Source organism: Toxotes jaculatrix, chromosome 2 (assembly GCF_017976425.1).
Source record: "Toxotes jaculatrix isolate fToxJac2 chromosome 2, fToxJac2.pri, whole genome shotgun sequence".
Classification (NCBI taxonomy): Eukaryota; Metazoa; Chordata; class Actinopteri; family Toxotidae; genus Toxotes; species Toxotes jaculatrix.
This window is the reverse complement of record NC_054395.1, coordinates 16584257-16604498: the sequence shown is the minus strand read 5'-3', so window position 1 is coordinate 16604498 and position 20242 is coordinate 16584257. Positions and strand designations below refer to the sequence as shown.

Below are 20242 nucleotides of genomic sequence, written 5' to 3'. Positions count from 1 at the left end.
ACAAGTGCTAGTCAACCTATGGGCCACCACCCACCCAGACCCAGAACTCAAAGTCAGAGTTTAACTGGGCCCGTTGTTGCCTCCCAGTTTCACTTCCCGTGGAGTGGAAGGCAACAGGAAGCCAGGGCCTGCTGTATGCGCTAAAGTATGTGGTGCCATGACATGACAGCAGTAATGCCTTGTGTGAAATGGCAGCCTAGCATATTTGCTAAGCTTCTGCCTGCATTCCCAAAGGAAGGCACTAAAAATGATAGTAAGCATTTAAAATGGACAAAATTCAGAAACAAATTTACAGTAATAATCTGCCAACAGAATGGACTGTTAGCAGATCAGTCGGTCAGATGGTTTGACCTGAGGTGCTGACACTGGCAGAAGCCTAACAAATACTTTCCTCCCAAAGCCACAACACAGAGAGTGTGTGGTTTCTGTCTCAGTCCCTGATGCAGAAAGATCCTGGACAAGCAGGAGAGAGTTTGGTGACCCTCCAGCGGACCGGCCCAGCCGAACCGGGCCGAGGTGGAGTGAGTAGTGGAGGGATAAGAGGGTGCGGAGGAAGAGGAAGAGGGGAAGGGTGGGGTGAGTGCTGCACAGTGCTGCACATGTGGGGCTGAGGAGGAGGTGGGGAGAGTCTGAGGTGAAGAGGAGAAGCTCAAACTAGAAGACAAGGCAACCAGTCCAAGAATAGTGAGAGGTTAAAGAGATAGAGATAGAGGGAGAGAAAGAGACAGGAGGGACTACAGGTGACAACAACCAGGTGCAACCTATCGCTACCACCAGTCACAGAGAAAACCAATCAAATCTGTGTATTTTAGGAGGAGACGACTGAAGCAACCAGAGGTACTGTCGCAGAGAGTTATTTATGCTCTGCAAACCGCTGAATCTTCTGCTACAAATAAGACAGATTCCTCTGAGTGGTTGTTTGGCAGTCGCCCTGCATGAAGAGTTTTGGTGTGACTGGTCAGGCAGAGGTTTTTGGTGTCCTGCAGCTCCCCGGTTCCTGCTGGTTGTTCTCGATGCCAGATGCATTGAGGGATGGCGTGAGCTGGGGAGGGAGGGGGGAGTTATGGGAGCAGGGGAGGGGTGGGGGCGGGGTGGGGATCATGTGGAGAGGAGGGGGGTTCTCAATTGAAAGCAGTGGTTGAGAATCAGGCCAAATGAAGAGCTAATTGTTGATTTGAATGCTCTATGAGATGGCATGTAAGTTTGGTTAGCTTTGACCAATTTCGCATTCACTTTGGCCAATCAAGAAGAAACAAAGTAAGATGAGGTAATCAGAATTTCTAATTTGTCATTTATGTGATGAGGCAGCTTTGTGAAAAATATTTCTGTTCTGTTGTTCTTTAGGTAATTTCTATTATGAAACAAATCAATTTGTTTGCAGATTTTTTTTTTTTTTTTTTTAAGGAATTCAATTGAAATGAATGTTGTTCTGCTGGCAATATTACTTCACTGTTACTTTACTCAGTCTCCCAGCTGCATCATGACTTGTTCTTTCACTCTAACAAAGGCATGGTACAGGATTGCGCATGGAAAGGTGACTTCTTGACTTTCATTTCCTGGTTTTAAAAACAATCCCCCAATATTATGGAGTTTTTTTTTTTTTGTCGTCTTAGTTTGTTTTTAGATCAGTTCTAGCATGCTTTAAACTGTTGAATGGGCATGCGGAAGGATCAGCTGCTTAGCTTTGGATCTTACCCTCATCCCTTCAAAACGTGACAAGGCTCTGAGGGGTCTCAAGGCCCTTAGTGTCCTGAGTGATTTAATGGGCCCTAGATCGGAGTAGCCCAGCGCATTAGCTACAAGGCTGACTATAGACACCTACACAAAAACAGAGAAGCAAAAGAGGTTCCAAACTGTTAGAAGTGAGAATATTCACTAGGGAAGAGAGACGGCCCTGGCATAGGCGGAGAGTTGACATACACACATAAATCTATGCATGTATATGCATGTATAATATTGCATTTATACATGTATATACACTGAGAGAGAAGGTCAATGTTTAGTATAGGTTTTATGTGCGTAGTATTTTTAGTAGCAGTAGGCCATAGGGATTGTTTGTCTGTTATTTTGGGGCAGTTGACGAGATGTGAAAAGTCCTTTGTACCTGCAAAGAAATTTGTGGTTGAGAGAGAAAGAGAGGAGATAGAGACATAAGACTCAAATAGAGGGTAAATTAGACAGAAGAGAGTGCTACATGATTTAGTAAAGATACAAGCGAAAGGACTGGGAGAGGAAGAGGAGTTGGGGAGGGAGGGAAGGAGAGAGGTTACCCTGTAGAAGCTGATAAAAACCCAACAGACTTGAGAGCCTTACCCTTGCCCCTCTAACATTGTCTCTCCATGTCGCTCTTGGGCTGAGGCATAAAATCCCATATAATTTAAGACAGACAAACTAATGGAACCTAAGAGAAAGAATACAAGTAAACATGTACAAGTGCGTCATTTTGCCATTTTCTTTCTCAGACATCAAAATCAAAATTGTCACACAGCATTGAGAGTCAAATAGGAGAGCCACAGTCACATGAACCACACACATGAAACGGGGATGGAGGTTAAGGGCAGACCGGATATAGTTATTAGCACTGGATGGCACTGAAAGGACAGAAATACACAGAGTACAGTCGAGTTACACACAGTTAACAACGGTTAACAATAACAGAACATGACCTCGAAGAAACTGGTGCAGCCCCTCTCATGTCTGGCAGCAGCCACCGAGGTATTTCTGCAGCCAAAGAACGCTTTATAAGTGTTATCATTAGTTATAAACACTCACTAAATCTTTAAGTTAAGTAAATTATTTAACAAAACTGTATACCATCCATTCACAGCACCACTGTAAATGTACAGAGCTCTTATCACTGTAATAAATCAATGTAAATTTAGGCCAAGCTGCCTGAATTATGGTTGGGTAATTGTGAATACCCGAAAGCTCTGGTCCATAGATTTGATGTTAGTTGAACACATATACAGTATTGCATCATTACCAATGGAAGACATAGACGAAGTGGAGTGTGGTCAATAAGCTGCACTAATGTTCTCTGATGGGTAGAGAGTAGTGGAGGAACAACTTAGCCTTGTCACCTCAAGTGTGCTAAGACAGCCATTACAGGCTGTCTGCTGCACAGGGAAGATACTAAAGAAGTATTCTTTGGCTCAATGAAGGTTATTCAAGATGCAAAATGCAGGAGTGGGGCAGTTGTATTAGAATAAGCCTCAAAGACTTATGAATTCAGTCAAATAGAGAGAATTTTGGTTGTTCAGGAATTTGTACACAATCACAAGAGTTCATTATCCTCAGGAATTTTATCCTTTTTTTCCCCTAAGTGTAATTTTCTCGGTCTGGGTTCTGGAGGGACTGAAACGGGAGGGGGGGAATACCAGTTCCTTGCAAATAAGGAAAAATATCAACAGTGAACACATGTGAAAAGCACCTCCAACCAGCCACCGACACCAACCGGTCAAACTCACCGCAAAAAGTACACAACATCCAAAGCTTACCAAAGTCACGGAGGGAGGATTGTGACAGGCAAAATCTTCATTTTGACTGATGCCATTATCAACACAGACTACAAGAGGTAAACATGTCAACCGTTTGAGAGTGGAATCCATAAAATTAATAGAAAATAAAACTGCAGGAAAGGTGACAGCATAGGCTCAGAGTTCTTATTGTAAATGTTGGACACTTTTCAAACGTCAGGTCCAGGATGTCCTAAGTAGGGTCTTTATTTAGATTCTGCAGAGAATCCTCCATGTACTTACTCTTTGAGAGAAAGCTCCCATTTAAATCAATACCATTGCCCCTTGAATACGTTAACAGCTGTTCTGGTGGATAGACAGTAAAATAAAGATTTTGCCTTAATCTACACTACAGTGTTTGGGGTAATTGTCACCTTCAGCCTGACCCCTTGGAGAGCCCCCCTTTGGGGTGCCTGGCCTCTGGCCCCCCCGCTGGGCCAGCTGCGCAGTAGCGGCCTCAGCGCCTCAACGTCCTTCTCACAGAGCTCTGCAAGGCAAGGCCAATGACATCTGGGGCTGTGATCCCATGATGACGACAGCACAAACCAGAACCTCACAGAAATAAAACAAACTAAAAACAAAGGGAAAAACACAACAAAACAATGATAATAATCTGAGTGAAAAAGAAAGATGAATGGAGTGTGACACCTATCTGCCTCGCACTCACACACCTCAGTATCACTATTAATCAATAATTCCCTATCCTAACTATGTTGTCCTTAATTCACATATGGATTCTTATTCCTAAAATGTAAGCAAAATATTAAAAATATGTTTCTTTACTTTGCAAATACCTGGTGTTCTACAGCAATGATGCTGCAGAGTGATTTACCATTATACTTAACTTTAACATTACAATTCTTGCCCCTGACATTTTAGCCAAAACATAATACAATACAAAAACATTCTTATAATGAAAATCAGGAAGACACAAATCAAATGGAAAACAGAAAGAACACAAGGGAAATGAGGAGCAACACACTCACACAAAGAGTCAGGCACATCCACACTCAGAGAAATATACAGGCCGGTCTAATGATGGTGCCCCCCCTTTCTGAGTCCATGGCAATGGTTTTACCCCACAACACAGGACGGGCAGAGGCACAGTCAGGCCACAACACAACCCAGACTCATCAAGCACAAGTCTTTTTTTTTTTTTTTTTTTTTTTGGAGGGGGAGCGCTAGTGAAGACCAAACTTACCGCTGGCCGCCTGTCACCCACCATCATTACATCTCAGCACAATATCACCACATTCCTGAGGTTACACTTTCAAAAGGGAATGAGAGGAGGATGGGGAAAGGAGGGAGGGGGAGGGATGCCACTCTTTGTAACATTTTCACAACTTGGGAAATGTAGTGCCCTGCACCATCCCAAGTGTTCGGGCTTGAGAACACACCTAGAGGTAGGGAGTCTACAATGGCAATAACCAGTCAGTACTATGTGGTATGATTATAATCGGGGCACAAGCTCTATGTGTGCTCTATATGTCAACCTTGGAAGTATAAATTGAAAAACTGTTGTGTGATGTTGCTTTAAGAAGATGTTAATAGTACTTATGTGTCATTTTAAGATAGACAAACTGTGAAATATATAAATGCATTGATGTAAAATGCAAAATTTAAAAACCTGGTGTATATTATCTGTGGTGTATAAAAAGTGTGTTTAATGCATGGAGTCTGGGTTACAGGAGTTTACAGTGAATCAACATGGCAACCTCTGGCCATTGATAGGAGTCCATTCACGGGTATTGGCTGAGGTGTTGGACACTGCGGAGAGGTGGTTAGTTCAAGGAGAAAGTCAGAAGTCAGGGAAATTCTTATTCTATCCAGTTCTGCCAATCAGTGCAGATTCATCCTTGATTCAGGATTTATGTATTCAGATTCTTTAAGCTTCTAGCCATGGAAATTATTTCTTCCTTCTCCCCCACATTAGACTCCCTCATTGAAATCCGTCATAGACATCATTATGTCGTCTTAAAAGTAGATTAAATGGCAGAAAATACAGCATCTGTACTGGCAAAAGAATAGAGCGAAGAATTATCCCCATTCTGGTCTTTCAAACTTGACTGACACAAGGAGCAGAGAAGTACACAGAGAGAGAGGACAAAGGCACATATCAAACATCTTACAGGTCAGAGACACAGGTAAAGACAGCTTTACAGAGACACATCTTTGACATGTCCTCATTGCTCTGAGAGTGACTTGAATATGATTGTAAACAATAAGGTCGGTTATTGATTCTAATTTATGGAGGCATCCGTGCTTAAATAATTGTGTATTCAATTCTGAATCACTTCTTCCTGGCAGAAATATTCATCTGGTAGGGAAAAAAAAGACTACACCGCTTCATGCTTGTGGCACGCCGATAATTGTGTTTTGATTCACAAGCAAATGATGCTTGTACATATTCAAGCACCTCAGAGTGATCAACCAAGTCAAAACAGGGATTGTAACTTGATGGAGCTGTAAAAGGTGACACAGGCATGTGTTTACTTGATACGGACAGACTGCAGTAAAAAGTCTTGTAAAACACTGTCCTTTTATCATGAGTGAACAAAATAAAGAGGATTCTTGATTGTACACAACATGCCCTCTCACCTATTGCATGCCATGAAGCAGATATTCAGTTTATAACCTGACCTTTCAAACCTAACCACACCCTACAGACAACAATAGGGGCAACAGTTGAATAGTTTTAGAAACGTCAGATCCTGTATTTATACGGTATATGTAGAACATTTAAAGCACATAGTTACCATTAGCACTGCTGTTTAATAGACTATCATTGTAGTGTGTTGCCGTTAGACCAGAGTGTGGTTGAGGACCAAGTACCTACTCTTCTGCTCCAGTCTATTACACACAATAGAGGAAACAAGAGCTGGACTTACATCCACAATGAAGAAGTCCAGCCAGCACCAGGCATTGGTGAAGTACTTGACGAAACCATAGGCGACCCATTTCAGCAACATCTCCAGGATGAAGATGTAGGTGAAAACCCTGTCGGCATACTCCAAAATGATCCGAATGGTCTTCCTCTGCTCGATGTACACATCCTCGAAGGCCTGTGGAGAAACAGGAAACTCGTGTCAGCTGAGGGGAAGACAGGAAAGGGAATATTACACCTGATGATTTATGATTCTGCTAATGAAATTGTATACGGCACTACAGCTCACTCATGGCTGTTCACTAACAATGATTTACAAGATCAAAAAAAAAAAAAAAAATCTGTTCTGCATGTTCAAATAACTCCACAGCTCTTATTTTATTAGCATTGAAAACAAGGCCTCATTCCACCCGCAGAAATAGATTCCATGTTTGATAAATGGCACAGTCTATTAATCACTAATGTCCCTGGCCCCTCCCCCCAACCAAGCAGCTCTGAGACTGAGCAATCAAACTGACTGCACCATTGATCGACTTGCTTTACTTCTTCACTGCCATTAACACACATTGGTCTCTGTCTCTTTATTTTTAAATGAGCCATCTTTATTCAATCTGTGTTTGCAATGCCAACACAATGGGCCTCCTTACCAGGGCACCGCTACTGAGGAGGATCATGAAGATGATGAGGGTCTCAAACCAGTTGTGCTCCACAATCAGGTAGCAGGTTTTTCTCAGGAACCACCAGCTCTTCCCCCAGCCCATGGTGATGTCAACGTCACAGCACTTATACTTGGCCACACAAGCTATGGACACACAGGAGGAGAGACGACATTTAACATGATAAGTTCCGTTAAAAGAAACAGGAAGATTCCTGTGTTTGAGTGGATGCCTTTTTTTACATCTTCTCATGTAGTCTGAAGTCTGTATATAGTTTTTTTATTCAGAATTTTTACTTCTTTAATTCAAAAACTCAGGCTTTAAATATAAATAATCTGTGAAATTGTATGTGATTTTGATTGAGTGTATTAACGTAAGCATCATATAGACAGACAGACAAACAGATGAGAGTTTTCATGGGTGAGTGACCTTTTACAATGTTACTACCCTACCCTATCATTTCCACTCAGCCCAGGGGAGAGTCTGTGCTATGGAGTGGAGATAATGGGTGCAATGGGAGCAGTGGTCTTACCATCTGTCCAGCAAGGCTCTGGTTCCATGTATTCCTCCACCGTCTCCACCACCACTACCTCCTCAACATCTGGCTTGATGTCGATGGTGCTGCCTTCTGACGAACTGGTGTCATCCAGCTGCAGAGACACAGATTTATGCAAAGTGTCAGTGATTCAGAAGCATTTCAGTTGTCATTGCACAGCTAAGAATCGCTCACAAAGCCTTCTCAGGAAACATCAAAATCATGTTATTTCCAAATTGCGTTGGCACGGTCTCTAAACGGGGAAAAAAGTAATCAAGTAATATTTGATCACAGATGGGGTGTTTTTTTCCATATTGAAATGGGCACCATAACAATCACATATCATCTTCATGAACACTGAAATGGAATATCAAATGACAGATCATCTGCTCTGAAAGTTTTCTAAATGCATTTCGTCAAAAGACATACATCAGCAGATATCCATTTCATTCACACTGCCTGCCTGCTCCAGCCACTCTAAATGACTCTGTTGAGTAATGGAGTTATATTAGGGCCACAAGCAGTCCAGAGCAGCCAGCCACACCCATGGTTTTAGTGTCCTGAGAGAGGAAATTGCAAGTAGCTGACCACTGTAGCAACAAAAACAACAACACGTGGCCTCTTGGAGCATCACCTATAATATTTACATGTTAACATTCTAAAAGTAAGAGAAATCATTTTGTAAGTGCTTGGAAAACATGGTGTTATTTTTATATAAGCTGCAGTCTGTTTATCATCATTTCCTGCCTGAATACCTCTGTGATAAACTATTTTAAGAGGACACACACACACACAGTCTTCTCACTGACCTCTTTGCTGTTCTCATTATCTGACTCGCTGCTGAAGTCCTCTGTGTTGAGGTTCTCAAAGTCAGACTCTCCCACAGCTATGGGCACGCACACTGTCAGATTCGGGTTGTGGATGAAAGACATGTGGTCCTCATCGATCATATACTTCCCCACACTGCTGCCTATGCCACTGGTGGTGCCGTTACCGTTCTTGGCATAGTCCAGGTCACGGTTGATGTCCACCCCGGTGTGATTAGCAATGCAGTTCAGTTTCTTGTCATACATGTCGTCCAAAGGCTTCTGCTCGTCCTCCATCGGCGGTTTCTTCAGCAGACTGGCCACCAGTATCCGCACCTTCGCTTTTATCCAAGCAATGCCTTTCTTGATGCGCATGACTGAAATCTGCAGGTTGTTGGGCTCACCGTCATCATCTGTTGCAGCCAAGTTGTCAGCGCTGAATGAGCTCAGCAGCAAGGCAAGGAACAAGTTCAACACCTTCAGACACAGAATAAGAAATTAGTAACTGAGTATTGGGCGATAATTTTTCAATCTCTGAGCACATTAGAATTCTTTAAAGATAGACAGCGGTCAACAGCGTGAAACCCTGCACACACTCCAAATGTGGGCACTCACCACCAGGTTGCCAATGACCATGACCATCATGAAGACGATGAGGCACATGGCCTGGCCTGCCACTTCCATGCAGTCCCACATGGTTTCGATCCACTCGCCGCACAGCACCCGGAAGACGATCAGGAAGGAGTGGAAGAAGTCATTCATGTGCCAGCGGGGTAGCTCACAGTCGGCGGCGATCTTGCACACACAGTCTTTGTAGCTCTTTCCAAACAGCTGCATCCCCACCACAGCAAAGATGAAGACGATGATGGCCAGCACCAGAGTCAGGTTTCCCAGGGCTCCCACTGAGTTACCGATGATCTTGATCAGCATGTTGAGGGTGGGCCATGACTTGGCCAGTTTAAACACTCTCAGCTGAAGTGGGGTGGGTGGAGAGAGTGGGCGTTACATGATTTAGTTATAATATTTTGCTTTGCTAACCTGCCGCTTTCTTTCAGTTAAGTTAAAAGAGTAAGGAGTGAACAGGTATGTTGTCTGTAACATGATAAGATGCTAACTAAACAAGCCATCTCTGGTCTTGCTAAGGGAGGTGCTAAAGTGAGCATTTACCAATCGGAATGACCGCAGCACAGACAGGCCTTCGACGTCAGCCAGAGCCAGCTCCACTAAACTCAGCGTCACAATGAAACCATCAAAACAGTTCCAGGCCTCCTGGAAGTAGTAGTACGGATCCATGGCCACGAGCTTGAAAAGCATCTCCCCTGCAAAGATCCCTGTGAACACCTGGCAAGTAGGAAAGAAAACAGATTTGAACAAATTGATTTGGCTCAACATCATGTTTCACAGAAGAAGCGAGAATGTGAAAGACAGGCAGTGAAAGATCACACATTCAGCGCCTGTCTTATTCTGATCCATTATCTGAGTTGTACATTATAAATGTTATAGAAAAATCCATCATGTTATAAATTACCTCTATAGTTACGGCATATTAATGTATTTTGCCAGTAGGATAATCCAATTATTTAAAGAGGTAGAGTATCTAGTTCGTGTGTGTGTGTGGGTGTGTCAGCTGCTCTGTAGTCAGTAAGGATGAAATGGCACTTCTGAGGCCTCGTAACAGCTCTAATAAATTACTGAGGTTATCCCACATAATGAATAAAAGCACAATGTAAGTACATGTAGGGCTGGCAGGTGTGCGCGCACGCATGAGTGTGTGTTTGTGTGTGTTTGTGTGTGTGTTAAGACGATGACTCATATTGCATCAAGGTGACCTAGAAACTTCTACCTGTACCACCCATTGGCCTTTTCTGGTAAATTATTATGGAGAAAGACTACTAAATAACACACTTCTGTCCGGCTAGTAAATTAGTACCTGTTCACGTTTATTTATAAACACAAAACCCACACACACATGCGCTCATGCACAGTGAGTGGTTTTTCATTGCAATAACTACACTCGTGCCTGTGTGATCTGTAACACATCTCGTTTTGGGACGCTGACACAACATATTTTAATAACTGTGATACTGAAAAATAAAACAATAATCATAGTGCCAGTACTCAGATTCACTCAGTTGCCTTGAAAATGCCCATAGTGAAAACGGCCAGGTTGAGTTATCCGAGCCATGATTCAGGCACCATTTTAGAGCAGCTCATCGATCAGGCTCCATGAAATATTAATGCAGGCCTCCCACCAGTCAGCCAACCAGCACAGAGTCAGGCTGGTCCCAGTGAAGCAAACATCAGCTCCACTCAGCCAGGGGAGAGAAATAGAGAGAGAGAGAGAAGGAGAAGAAAGGGAACATGTGTGTGCGTGTATGTGAAGAAATGAGAAATGCATGGATACAAGGAAGCAGCAGGGGGGATTGAGATTGTTTGTTTTTTTTTCTTTCAAATCTGAATCGGCGACGAAAAAGATGCCAATTATGGTCCCAAAAATAACACCTCTCTATGAGCCGCTGAGAAGAAGCAGAGGAGTTTCTTTATGGGTGAATCCGATTAAAAATAAATAAATAAAGGAAGAAAAAGACTGCCACTCACCAGATTGCCTACAGACAGCATGTCCTCAAAATCTGTGGTCATGGGGTAGTGCTCCATGGCCATGAAGAGGGTGTTGAGGACGATGCAGATGGTGATGGCTAAGTCCACGAAGGGGTCCATGACTATCAGGTTCACAATCTCCTTGATCTTAATCCACATGGGGCAGCACTCCCAGATCAGGAATGTGTTAGAAAACTTATACCAGCATGGCGGACACTTGCGCTGAGACTCCTCCAGTTCTGAAGACATAGCGCGGATCACACATCAAAACCAAACATAATCGCGTGCTTGAGCATACCGCATGCAATGGTATTAAATGATAGAAAAAAATTGTATGCATTGTATGTATCTGGTACTTTTGGATATGCAAAGCAGATAAGCAGGAAATTCATGTCAAACTAATCAACCAATGAGAGCAGCCCTAGTTAAAGAATAATGAGAGAGCAGGTTAAAGAGCTTAGTTAAAGTGGCAGTACCCTCCACTAGTGTGTTGGTAATGATGCTCATGACACTGTTGGCCCGCTCTTTCCGCCCAAAGGAGGTATTGAGCTGGTCCACAGACACCATCAGGGAGCCCGACAGCTTCTTCTTCACCTCAACCTCAGTAGTTGGCTGTCAGGAGGAGAGGAAGAATCAAGCACCCATGGAGAGGACATGAACACCATCCCACATCGCCACCGGTGGCCGGCGGAGGGAAGTGCACAACAGCATTGGCAGGAAAACGTAGTCAAGGATCAGATTTTGGGGGGTAGACGGGGGGGGGGCAGGGCATGTTTCATTATTTTCTATCTCAATGCTGGTTTCAAGGAAGATGTGTGTATGCTGTAAAATGCATGCAGGTCTCAGCCAAAGTGGGAGCAGTGGTCTAGGGCTACTCGACCTAATTGTGTTTGAACATAATTAGCCCATCTTGATTAAATAATAAATGGATTGTGAGATATTGTGCAAGGAGAACTGCTTCTGCATGAATGCATTTTCAGTCCCGTCATGCAATAATGGAGGCTTTGCTGCCATTGCAATATAATCATTAGGTTATTTTACAAAAGGTCTCCCAAATCTGGCCATTGTAATGTTACTTGCAAATTGGTGCTACTGTATCTTCCTACTTTGAAACCATACAACTTATATTGCAACCATCAAGTCAAGAGCATTATAAATAGATCATATCATATGGAGGCAGGTAGTTCAGGGCCATCCAGTTGTCATGCATGAGCATGCTCCAAGTCAAAGAGAAGGAGAGCAAATTACAGACACCATAGCCATTGTTCTACTTGTCTATGTCATGCTTGTTCTAATATTAGGGTCTGAAATCTACCATGCTAACTAGAATGAGACGCAACTAATTCACTACTGTTGACCAGGGAGAGTTTGGAAAACAGAGAAAGATAAAGACAGACAAGGACAGCAGCCCTCCTTTGTTTCTTAAATTATATTAATAAGGCCTGGTAGGATGATGTGTGTTGCTTGTGTATCTGCTATGGGATATTATCTGAGTATTAGGGAAGCAGATAAAAAATGTCTGTGGCTCTACAGTGCTGGTCCCCTCTGTTTCATCCGCCTCCTACAGTAGATCTACCCACACAGGCTAGCAGAGGACCTGGATTCCTGGAGGAGGAACACATCAACACACTGGAGCATGTTAACTCATCATTATATGCTGTTTGTTAACAAAAATGGTGTTTTATTGCTTGAGTGTGTTAAATAGTGTTAAATAGGGTTTGAGCTATGTGTAAAAATCTAATATTCAAATGGAGAAGCAGTAGAGTTAAAGAACCATGTCTGTTTGATTATTGTCTCTACAGTGTGAGTATTGTGCATGTATGAAAAAATTTGATATCAACATATTCAAAACATTGACATTCATTGTTCAAATCAAACAACAAAACTGGCTGGAAGTCACTGATAGACCCAGTTTCATTAATCTGTCAAATGCAGGGTTGGCTATAGTATAATCACTAGAAAATTAAATTATTTCTCCATCCTTTGCCTATACTGTCGGAGGGCAGCATACACTGCAGGGGCTGGGGGAGGGGAGGCGCGAGCGCTTAGCCAAGAGATACATACGGACTTGCAAAGATGACAGAGTAGAGGATAGAGAGCCAGAAATAAAAGGAACGGACGAGAGAGGGGGCCATGCCTAGATAGGTCTACTCATTGACTTCCTTACACTGTCGTCAGTAGCTGCCTTATCTATTTTCACCTCAGGCAGAAGGCGTCCACCGGGCCCAGGGCCGATGAGCGACACCACGCCATTGCAATCCACCGTGCTGTTCCTCTTCCCGTGGAAGCCGCTGTAGCTGCTCCGCCGGTACGGGCTGAACAGGGAGCCCCGACGCTCCTCGCACTCCTCGACCGTGCTGTGCTCATCGTCGGCAAATTCGTTCTCCGAACCCACGTCCTTACTGCGGCCCTTGAAACTGAAGATGCTGCTCTTACTGTTATGGCGGGACAGGAAAGGCGAGCCGGGTATACTGAGGAGGGACTGGGGAGCGGGCAGAGGTGGGATGAGGAGGGGAGAGGACAGGAGAGGAGATATTTGTGTGACTGATGTAGCCCAGGGTGTTTCTGAATTACAGTTGATTGCACCATCATTTTTATGCTGTTTGTCATCAGTTCCGGAGGTCAGGATGAAAGGCAACGTCTGTGGGAAATTTAATGCGACCAGGACGCTTTTCCCAGAGGGGGAACACACTGCAGGAGCAACAATGGGACTTAATAAACAAGAGGGAAATACATAATTAGGTCAGTGATATCTTACACTGTCAAGGTCACACACACACACACAGGACAGAGGTGAAGGCAGCTGAAACAACATGGAGAGAAACATGAGTCATGACAACATCAGTCTGCTGCTAGTATTGATCCAAATATTATTACAGCTGCACACAGAGCACACAAGCATTTTTTTAACAATGTAAAGTAAAAATTACTGATGCTGTGTTGCATAAGGCCAGTATGCATTGTTATCTTGTTTGGTGAATACTGCACTACAAAACATACAGAAGTATAAGAGCCAGTGGAGCCCAAGTGAGGCCCCAACAAAGCTGCAGCATTTCTCCCTCTGAAACATTCATGTAATCACTGTGAATAATTCAAGAGCTGGACATGTGCTTCCATATCTCTGGCCACTACATGCTCCTCTGTACGTGAGCTCATGCAACACCACATTGTACAGTCACAGCACTTTCGATCTGAAATATTCCTTATCTGACAGTCAAAAAAAAAAAACTTTCATTCCCCGGTATCTATTTTCTATTCATAGAGATAAGAAGCAACTCTATTCTAATTCTGTGGCTCAGTTGTTGTGGTCCTCTTTGGTCTCTTTTTGTGTTTGACACTAATAATTATCCCAGAGCCTCACAAAGCTTAAAGGGTCAATTCAGACTTATCTCTAGTGATGTCTAGCCATGCAGATAGTTTTTTTATATTGCTGTTTATATGCCCTAGTTTTGTCATTTTGATGTGCAAAATTTCTGCCATCAACTCAACACAATGGTGGTAAATGTCATTTCATGTGTGGAGCTCAAAAGACTCAACACTTATAATGAAATTTTCAAAAGCCACATGTATTTCACAAAACAATGTACCAGCTACTCAGGATAACCTCTAGTCCTCCGGATTTAAAATGAGTTTTTTTTTCAGTGCTATGAACTGCACAAACAAAATTCTGTTCACCATGTTTCAGAGGTGGAAATCTTAAATACAATGCGCATGAAATCCTAAAAACCTTTTAAATTAAGCTGGATTTAAAAAAAAAAAAAAAAGAAAGAAGAAGAAAGAAGTTTTCCTCACCTGGTTCATAATGGAAGACTTTCGACCCAGTCGGTTATCAGGGAAACGGAAGCGGCTCCTCTTGCTGCCGTCATCTGACTCTGACTTGACAAACTTCTCGCTGTCGCCTTTCTCCTTCTCCTGCTCTTTCTGGCGCCACTTCTTCTTCCGGTTGCGGCGCTCTTTGGCGCTCTTGGAGCTGAGCTTCGACATCTCGGAGGAACTGCATGACAGACGCCCTCCTCCATCGTCCTCTACCGCGTCCTCTGACACTGTGCCCGCAGAAGTTGCCATGGCAGCAGTCTGCAAAGAAACAAACACATGGATAGGGTCAGAACAATGACAGAACATGATTCAGGAATAATTTCAGCCTCCATCTTGCAGAGGACTGACCTGGGCTTCTTCCTGCTGTTTCTTGAGCTGCTCCAGCATGGCCTTGAATTCCTCCTCCTTCTGCTGGGCCTCCTCCATGGTGGCCTGGTTTTGCTCCTCATAAGCCATGGCCACCACAGCCAGGATCAGATTCACCAAGTAGAAAGACCCCACAAAGATGACTAACACAAAGAAGATCATGTAGGTCTTCCCTGCCGCCCTCAGGGTCTGTTGGGGGTAGGGGGTGGGGGATGGAGGGATGGAGGAAGAGAAGAGAAGAGCAGAGACGCTCATGACATCTGATACATGACCTAAACCCTTGCGTCAAGCTCAGTGTCGTGCTCATCTTACCTCACAATGACTCATCAAAAATAAACACAGTCAGCTGTTGTTGGGGAAAACAGGACGGGGCAGACTGGCCTGATAGGGCATTTCTGGGCATAAAAAACCAACTCAGCTAAAATGTCTGTCACTTCCTCTGGACAATAGATTCAATGAGGGAACACAAACAGCTCCAGTTAAATGCTAATTTATCGTTTCAATGCTGCAACACTGAAACTAGCTCTACTATTATCTCACACAATGATGAATTAATACACAGCCATCTATTCCTGGTCTGCACAGGAAAAATCATACACCCTGTGCTGGTTAATGTTCTCAGGATGAGCACAAGGTTGCATTACTCTTCAGGGAGAGCCACAAGATATGCATTTTGACCTACTTTTCTATGCACACTACACCAGCCCATGCAATCCCAAACATTTTCTATGGTATTTCTATGCTATCCTCAGTGGAGATGGGAAGTGAGGTACCTGAGGTGCAGACGCACAGCAGAAGATATTGAGAACACTCTGGAAAAAAACCTCGAGAAACTGCTCTCTTCATGTAAATACAGAGCCTTAATAAAACTAGGAACAGAATAGAAATGTTTCTTAGTTTTTAGTGTAACATACGACACAACTGATTTGAAATAAAATGTTCCCACTCATCAGCTCCCCTCTTCTAAAGACCAACTATTGTCTTCAGGGAGCAGAGGGAAAAAAAGAAAAGACTTCCTAGAATAATGAAGTGAAATTCTCTCACACATCAATTATTAATATTCACTGACATGTCTTTTTGAAAAGTGTAAACAACACAACATTCCCAACAAGAGAAACACAAACTGACTGAATGTCTAAAACATTGTCTTAAAGTCCCACACATCACCAGATCTGATGTGTATAAAAAGAGTCTGTGGGTAGGTAAAAATCATCGGTGGCTATACTGGGGATGAAGTGTGAACAACAGGATCCTATTTACTCTGCCATCACATTAATTTCAACCCCAAACCTCAACACTGCTACACAATCATGTTTCTGCAGATACAATAGCAGAAAAAGCCTGTAGTTGGAAGCTGAATTTCAAAGATAAGACCAAAAATAGAAGTATGAGCTGGGATGCTCCCATCAGGTCTCATCTCCCTCATTGGCCACGTTGTAATCCTGAGCTGTTAATATTTCATACTTCCTTCCTTCAACTCGACTCCATATGTGGAGGCAGCAGTATGTCCACCATTTCTGAGAGGCTTTGTTAGAAACAGGCTGACAGACAGACAGACAGACAGACAGACAGACAGACAGACAGACAGTCAGTCACTCAGGACAGCAGTGGCCCAGGCCACAGCTTGCAGACGAGGCCAGTCAGAGTGGGTGTGGGGAAGAAACATTCAGGTGTACTGGAACTAGAGGCAGAATGATCCACCATTTTCTGTCTGAGAGGTGGAGTTACAGTATGCACATACACTCTGTGAATCAGCGGAGTTTGTATCAGATAAACTGGTGCAAATGAGCACTGGCAATTTGGGGGAAAAAAACAAAAAACCTTCGAGTCTGTTGTTTCTGCAGAAAAACCCAAGTTGTCTGCTCTGATTTAATATCTTTTCCATCTCAATCTCTGACCTACAAACTAATGAAAAATTAAACTAGATTTAAATTACCTGTAATTCAACAATTTTAGACTAGACACTATCTTTCTCTGTGTAGTAAGGCTACAGCTAATAATTATTTTGATTATTAATAAATCTATTTTTTGAATATTCAACAAAGCAATTAATTTAAAAAATGTCAAAACATATTATTAAAATAATAATATTAAAATGCCCATTATAATTACTGAGAGAGTCAGGTGACATCATTTACTGGCTTGCTTTGTCTGACCAGCAGCCCAAAACTCAAATATATTAAACTGTGATGATGATATAAAAGAAAAAAAGCAAATTGTTACATAATGAATGATACACTAATGAATGAATTGACTAATCGACTCAGATCTACTATTTATATGCAGTAATATTTGAGGACTGATATGTGATGTATGTGCCTGCTGTGAAAAATGCTCAAATTGTTGAGACATCAGCTTTACCAGCATGTAAAGGTTTTCCCAGAAGTCCTGTGTCATGAGTCGGAAGAGAGCCAGGAAGGCCCAGCCGAAGCTGTCAAAGCTGGTGTAGCCATAGTTTGGATTCCTCCCAGCTTTCATGCATGTGTAGCCCTCTGGGCAGCGGCTGAGAGGTGGGGTGGAGAGAGAGAGGGAGAAAGGGAGAGAGAGGGAGAGAGAACGGGCACTCGGCCCGAAAATGACTCAGCACTATTTACTTATAATGTAATCTGACTACAAGCAGATAGAAGAGCTACAGCAGGTCTTGGATCAGCAGCATTCGGAGGAGGGCAGAGAAGGCAACTTACCCAGAGTCAGAGCTGTTCCCACAGAGAAGAGCGTCCGACTGGCCAGGCAGGAAGTAGAAATTGGCTGGAGAAAAAAAAAAAAAAAACAGCTGTAATGAGTCATTTCGCTCACATTATGTTGCAGATACACTGGTTTATTCTGTAATGGTCTGTAAATCCATTTTGACCAATTTCTGACTTCAATTTGCTCATACATTTTCAACTCAGCGCAGTTCATTTCAAACCATTTCCTTTTGTCTGTCCGGTGCCAAAACGACATATTGTTTTCTTGTTCCAGCATATGGGCTGACTCATACTCTTAGATTGCTGCCAGCTCACCGTTGGTGAAGCCTTGCCTCTACTTACTATCGTTCATGATGTACTCATCCCAGTCAAAGCCCTTGCTGCCGTTGGCCAGGTAGGTCTCGGTGATGTTGATCGGCCAAATCACACATTTGTGGCGCAGGTTGCCCATGAAGAGCTGGAGACCGATGAGGGCAAAGACGCTCAGGCAGAAGACAGTCAGGATCATCACATCCGAAAGCTTCTTCACAGACTGGATCAGGGCTCCCACGATGGTCTTCAGGCCTGGTGGGCAGCCACGCACACACGTACACAAACCACGCAGGTGATGCAGGTGATGCAGGAGCTGCTGATGCCCCAGACATAAATCTTTGGAGAGTCTACTGCTACTAGAAATTATCTTTTATAGCATACAATGCTAATATGTTAATTCCATTTAAGGATCTATCACTGGAAAATATCCAGTTCTGACTGGATTTAGAAAAGCTGGATTGGCAAAACTGTACTGCTTCCATTTCAAATTAACTATACTGTTTAAAGATATTTAATATATTTTCATTAATTTAGATAATGATCAATGTAATAATACATCTAAATGTTAATCTGTGATGTAATAATGACTTTGTGAGCAGGAAAACATCCCAACAAAGGGGAGAATTTAAATGAATGAAATTTAAACTGGGGCAGATTAAAAAAAAATTCATTATCGGTAATAATACATTTTAGACAAAACTGACAGGTTACATACATAACATCTCTAGAAACAAAACAAACAGGAAATATTTAGAAGCCTTCCCACTCTTTTCAGCTTTATCCAGAGAGGAATATATTGTAAGAGAAATCATGTCGAACCTACTGGCTTTTTAATAGAAGGAATTTACATTTCACTGCCAATGATGGACAAAATGAAAAAGAGGGGGAAGACTATAGAAAAGTGAGAGGAAATCCGTAAGGAAGAAGAGCACAGCAGCACAACAAGGGGCTATGAGAGGGACAGAGGCACAGGCAGGGGGGCTGGAAACCACATGCAGGTCATTTAAACTCCAAGGCTGAACAGGAACAATTCAATGCCAGTGCCAGTGTGGACACTTTCTTGAACTGTCTTGTATAAGGTGTCATTAGGAAAGCACTGACTCCCCATACCACGACCCTGCAGTCTGTCTCATCCACAGTTTCACTAAAGACAAAATCGGTTTACCTTCCGGACAGGCATCCTCTGGCAGCGTTCACATGGGTCCACGAGGAAATCAAACAAGCAGGATGACCCGCACCCCCTTTTCTGTTTGGCTTCTACAGGTACAGTGGGCTTTACCAGCTGTACGTATTGTATCTTCTTGTAAAATTTGTTCTAAATTTTGGCTCACACATTCAGACAATCTCAGTAAAAGCTCCATTAGCTTGGCAGAGTCAAGTTAGACATATTAAGTTACTCTGATTCAAATCAAAACAACTTTTTTTCATCTCGTAAGTACATGAGAGGCCAATTACATTAATATAGTATGTTAAAATATGAGTTGTAGTAGGGTATTATCTTAAAATATCCCCATAACTTGTCCAGATCTTCTGAAAGCATGCCCTCCACAGTACATGAAATTCTGTTGGCTGGATTAAAACTACAAAATAAAAGCTAAATTTTCTCCACTTCAGTGCTACAGGCCTCAATGAATTATCGTTGAAGGAATAGTTTGACATGGTGAAATATGCAAATTCACTTTCTGGCAGAGAGTTCGATAAGAACTGATAAATTGCATTGCATTACATTTATATACATGTACTAAGTAAACACATGCACTTGCATATGAAACGGGTAATAAAATAAAACATTAAGTACATTAGTAAGTACATTAAGTTTTTTTTTCCAATCAGAAGCAAAGCAGCATAGATACTACAATTCATATTCATGACCACCCAGTACTTCCTTTAATCAAACTATTTTAAGATTAAGTTTAAGTAATTTTTTTTCTCAAAATTTACAAGAACAAGATTATTCTAGTGCCTGGATTCATGATCCATGATATTTTGATTTATTAGAGGTAGATTCAGATGGACACTGATGTGATAACAGCAGCTTAAAAATAATAATAATAGCTTATTATAAAG

General features: G+C 42.5%; 1 protein-coding gene across 1 annotated transcript in view; it reads right to left on the bottom strand.

The window, feature by feature from the left end:
* The window catches only part of scn8aa (sodium channel, voltage gated, type VIII, alpha subunit a), a 42187-nt gene that overhangs the window by 7667 nt on the left and 14278 nt on the right, over positions 1-20242 (bottom strand). Inside the window, exons 7-21 of the mRNA XM_041048401.1 lie at positions 18206-18427; positions 17861-17924; positions 17538-17679; positions 15159-15365; positions 14787-15068; positions 13195-13476; positions 11471-11606; positions 10995-11233; positions 9564-9737; positions 9012-9368; positions 8400-8873; positions 7588-7705; positions 7047-7201; positions 6404-6577; positions 1696-1818 (exon numbers count right to left, since the gene is read on the bottom strand). Coding sequence (XP_040904335.1) covers positions 1696-1818; positions 6404-6577; positions 7047-7201; positions 7588-7705; positions 8400-8873; positions 9012-9368; positions 9564-9737; positions 10995-11233; positions 11471-11606; positions 13195-13476; positions 14787-15068; positions 15159-15365; positions 17538-17679; positions 17861-17924; positions 18206-18427 — 3149 coding nt within the window. The remainder of the gene's footprint in view (positions 1-1695; positions 1819-6403; positions 6578-7046; positions 7202-7587; positions 7706-8399; positions 8874-9011; positions 9369-9563; positions 9738-10994; positions 11234-11470; positions 11607-13194; positions 13477-14786; positions 15069-15158; positions 15366-17537; positions 17680-17860; positions 17925-18205; positions 18428-20242) is intronic.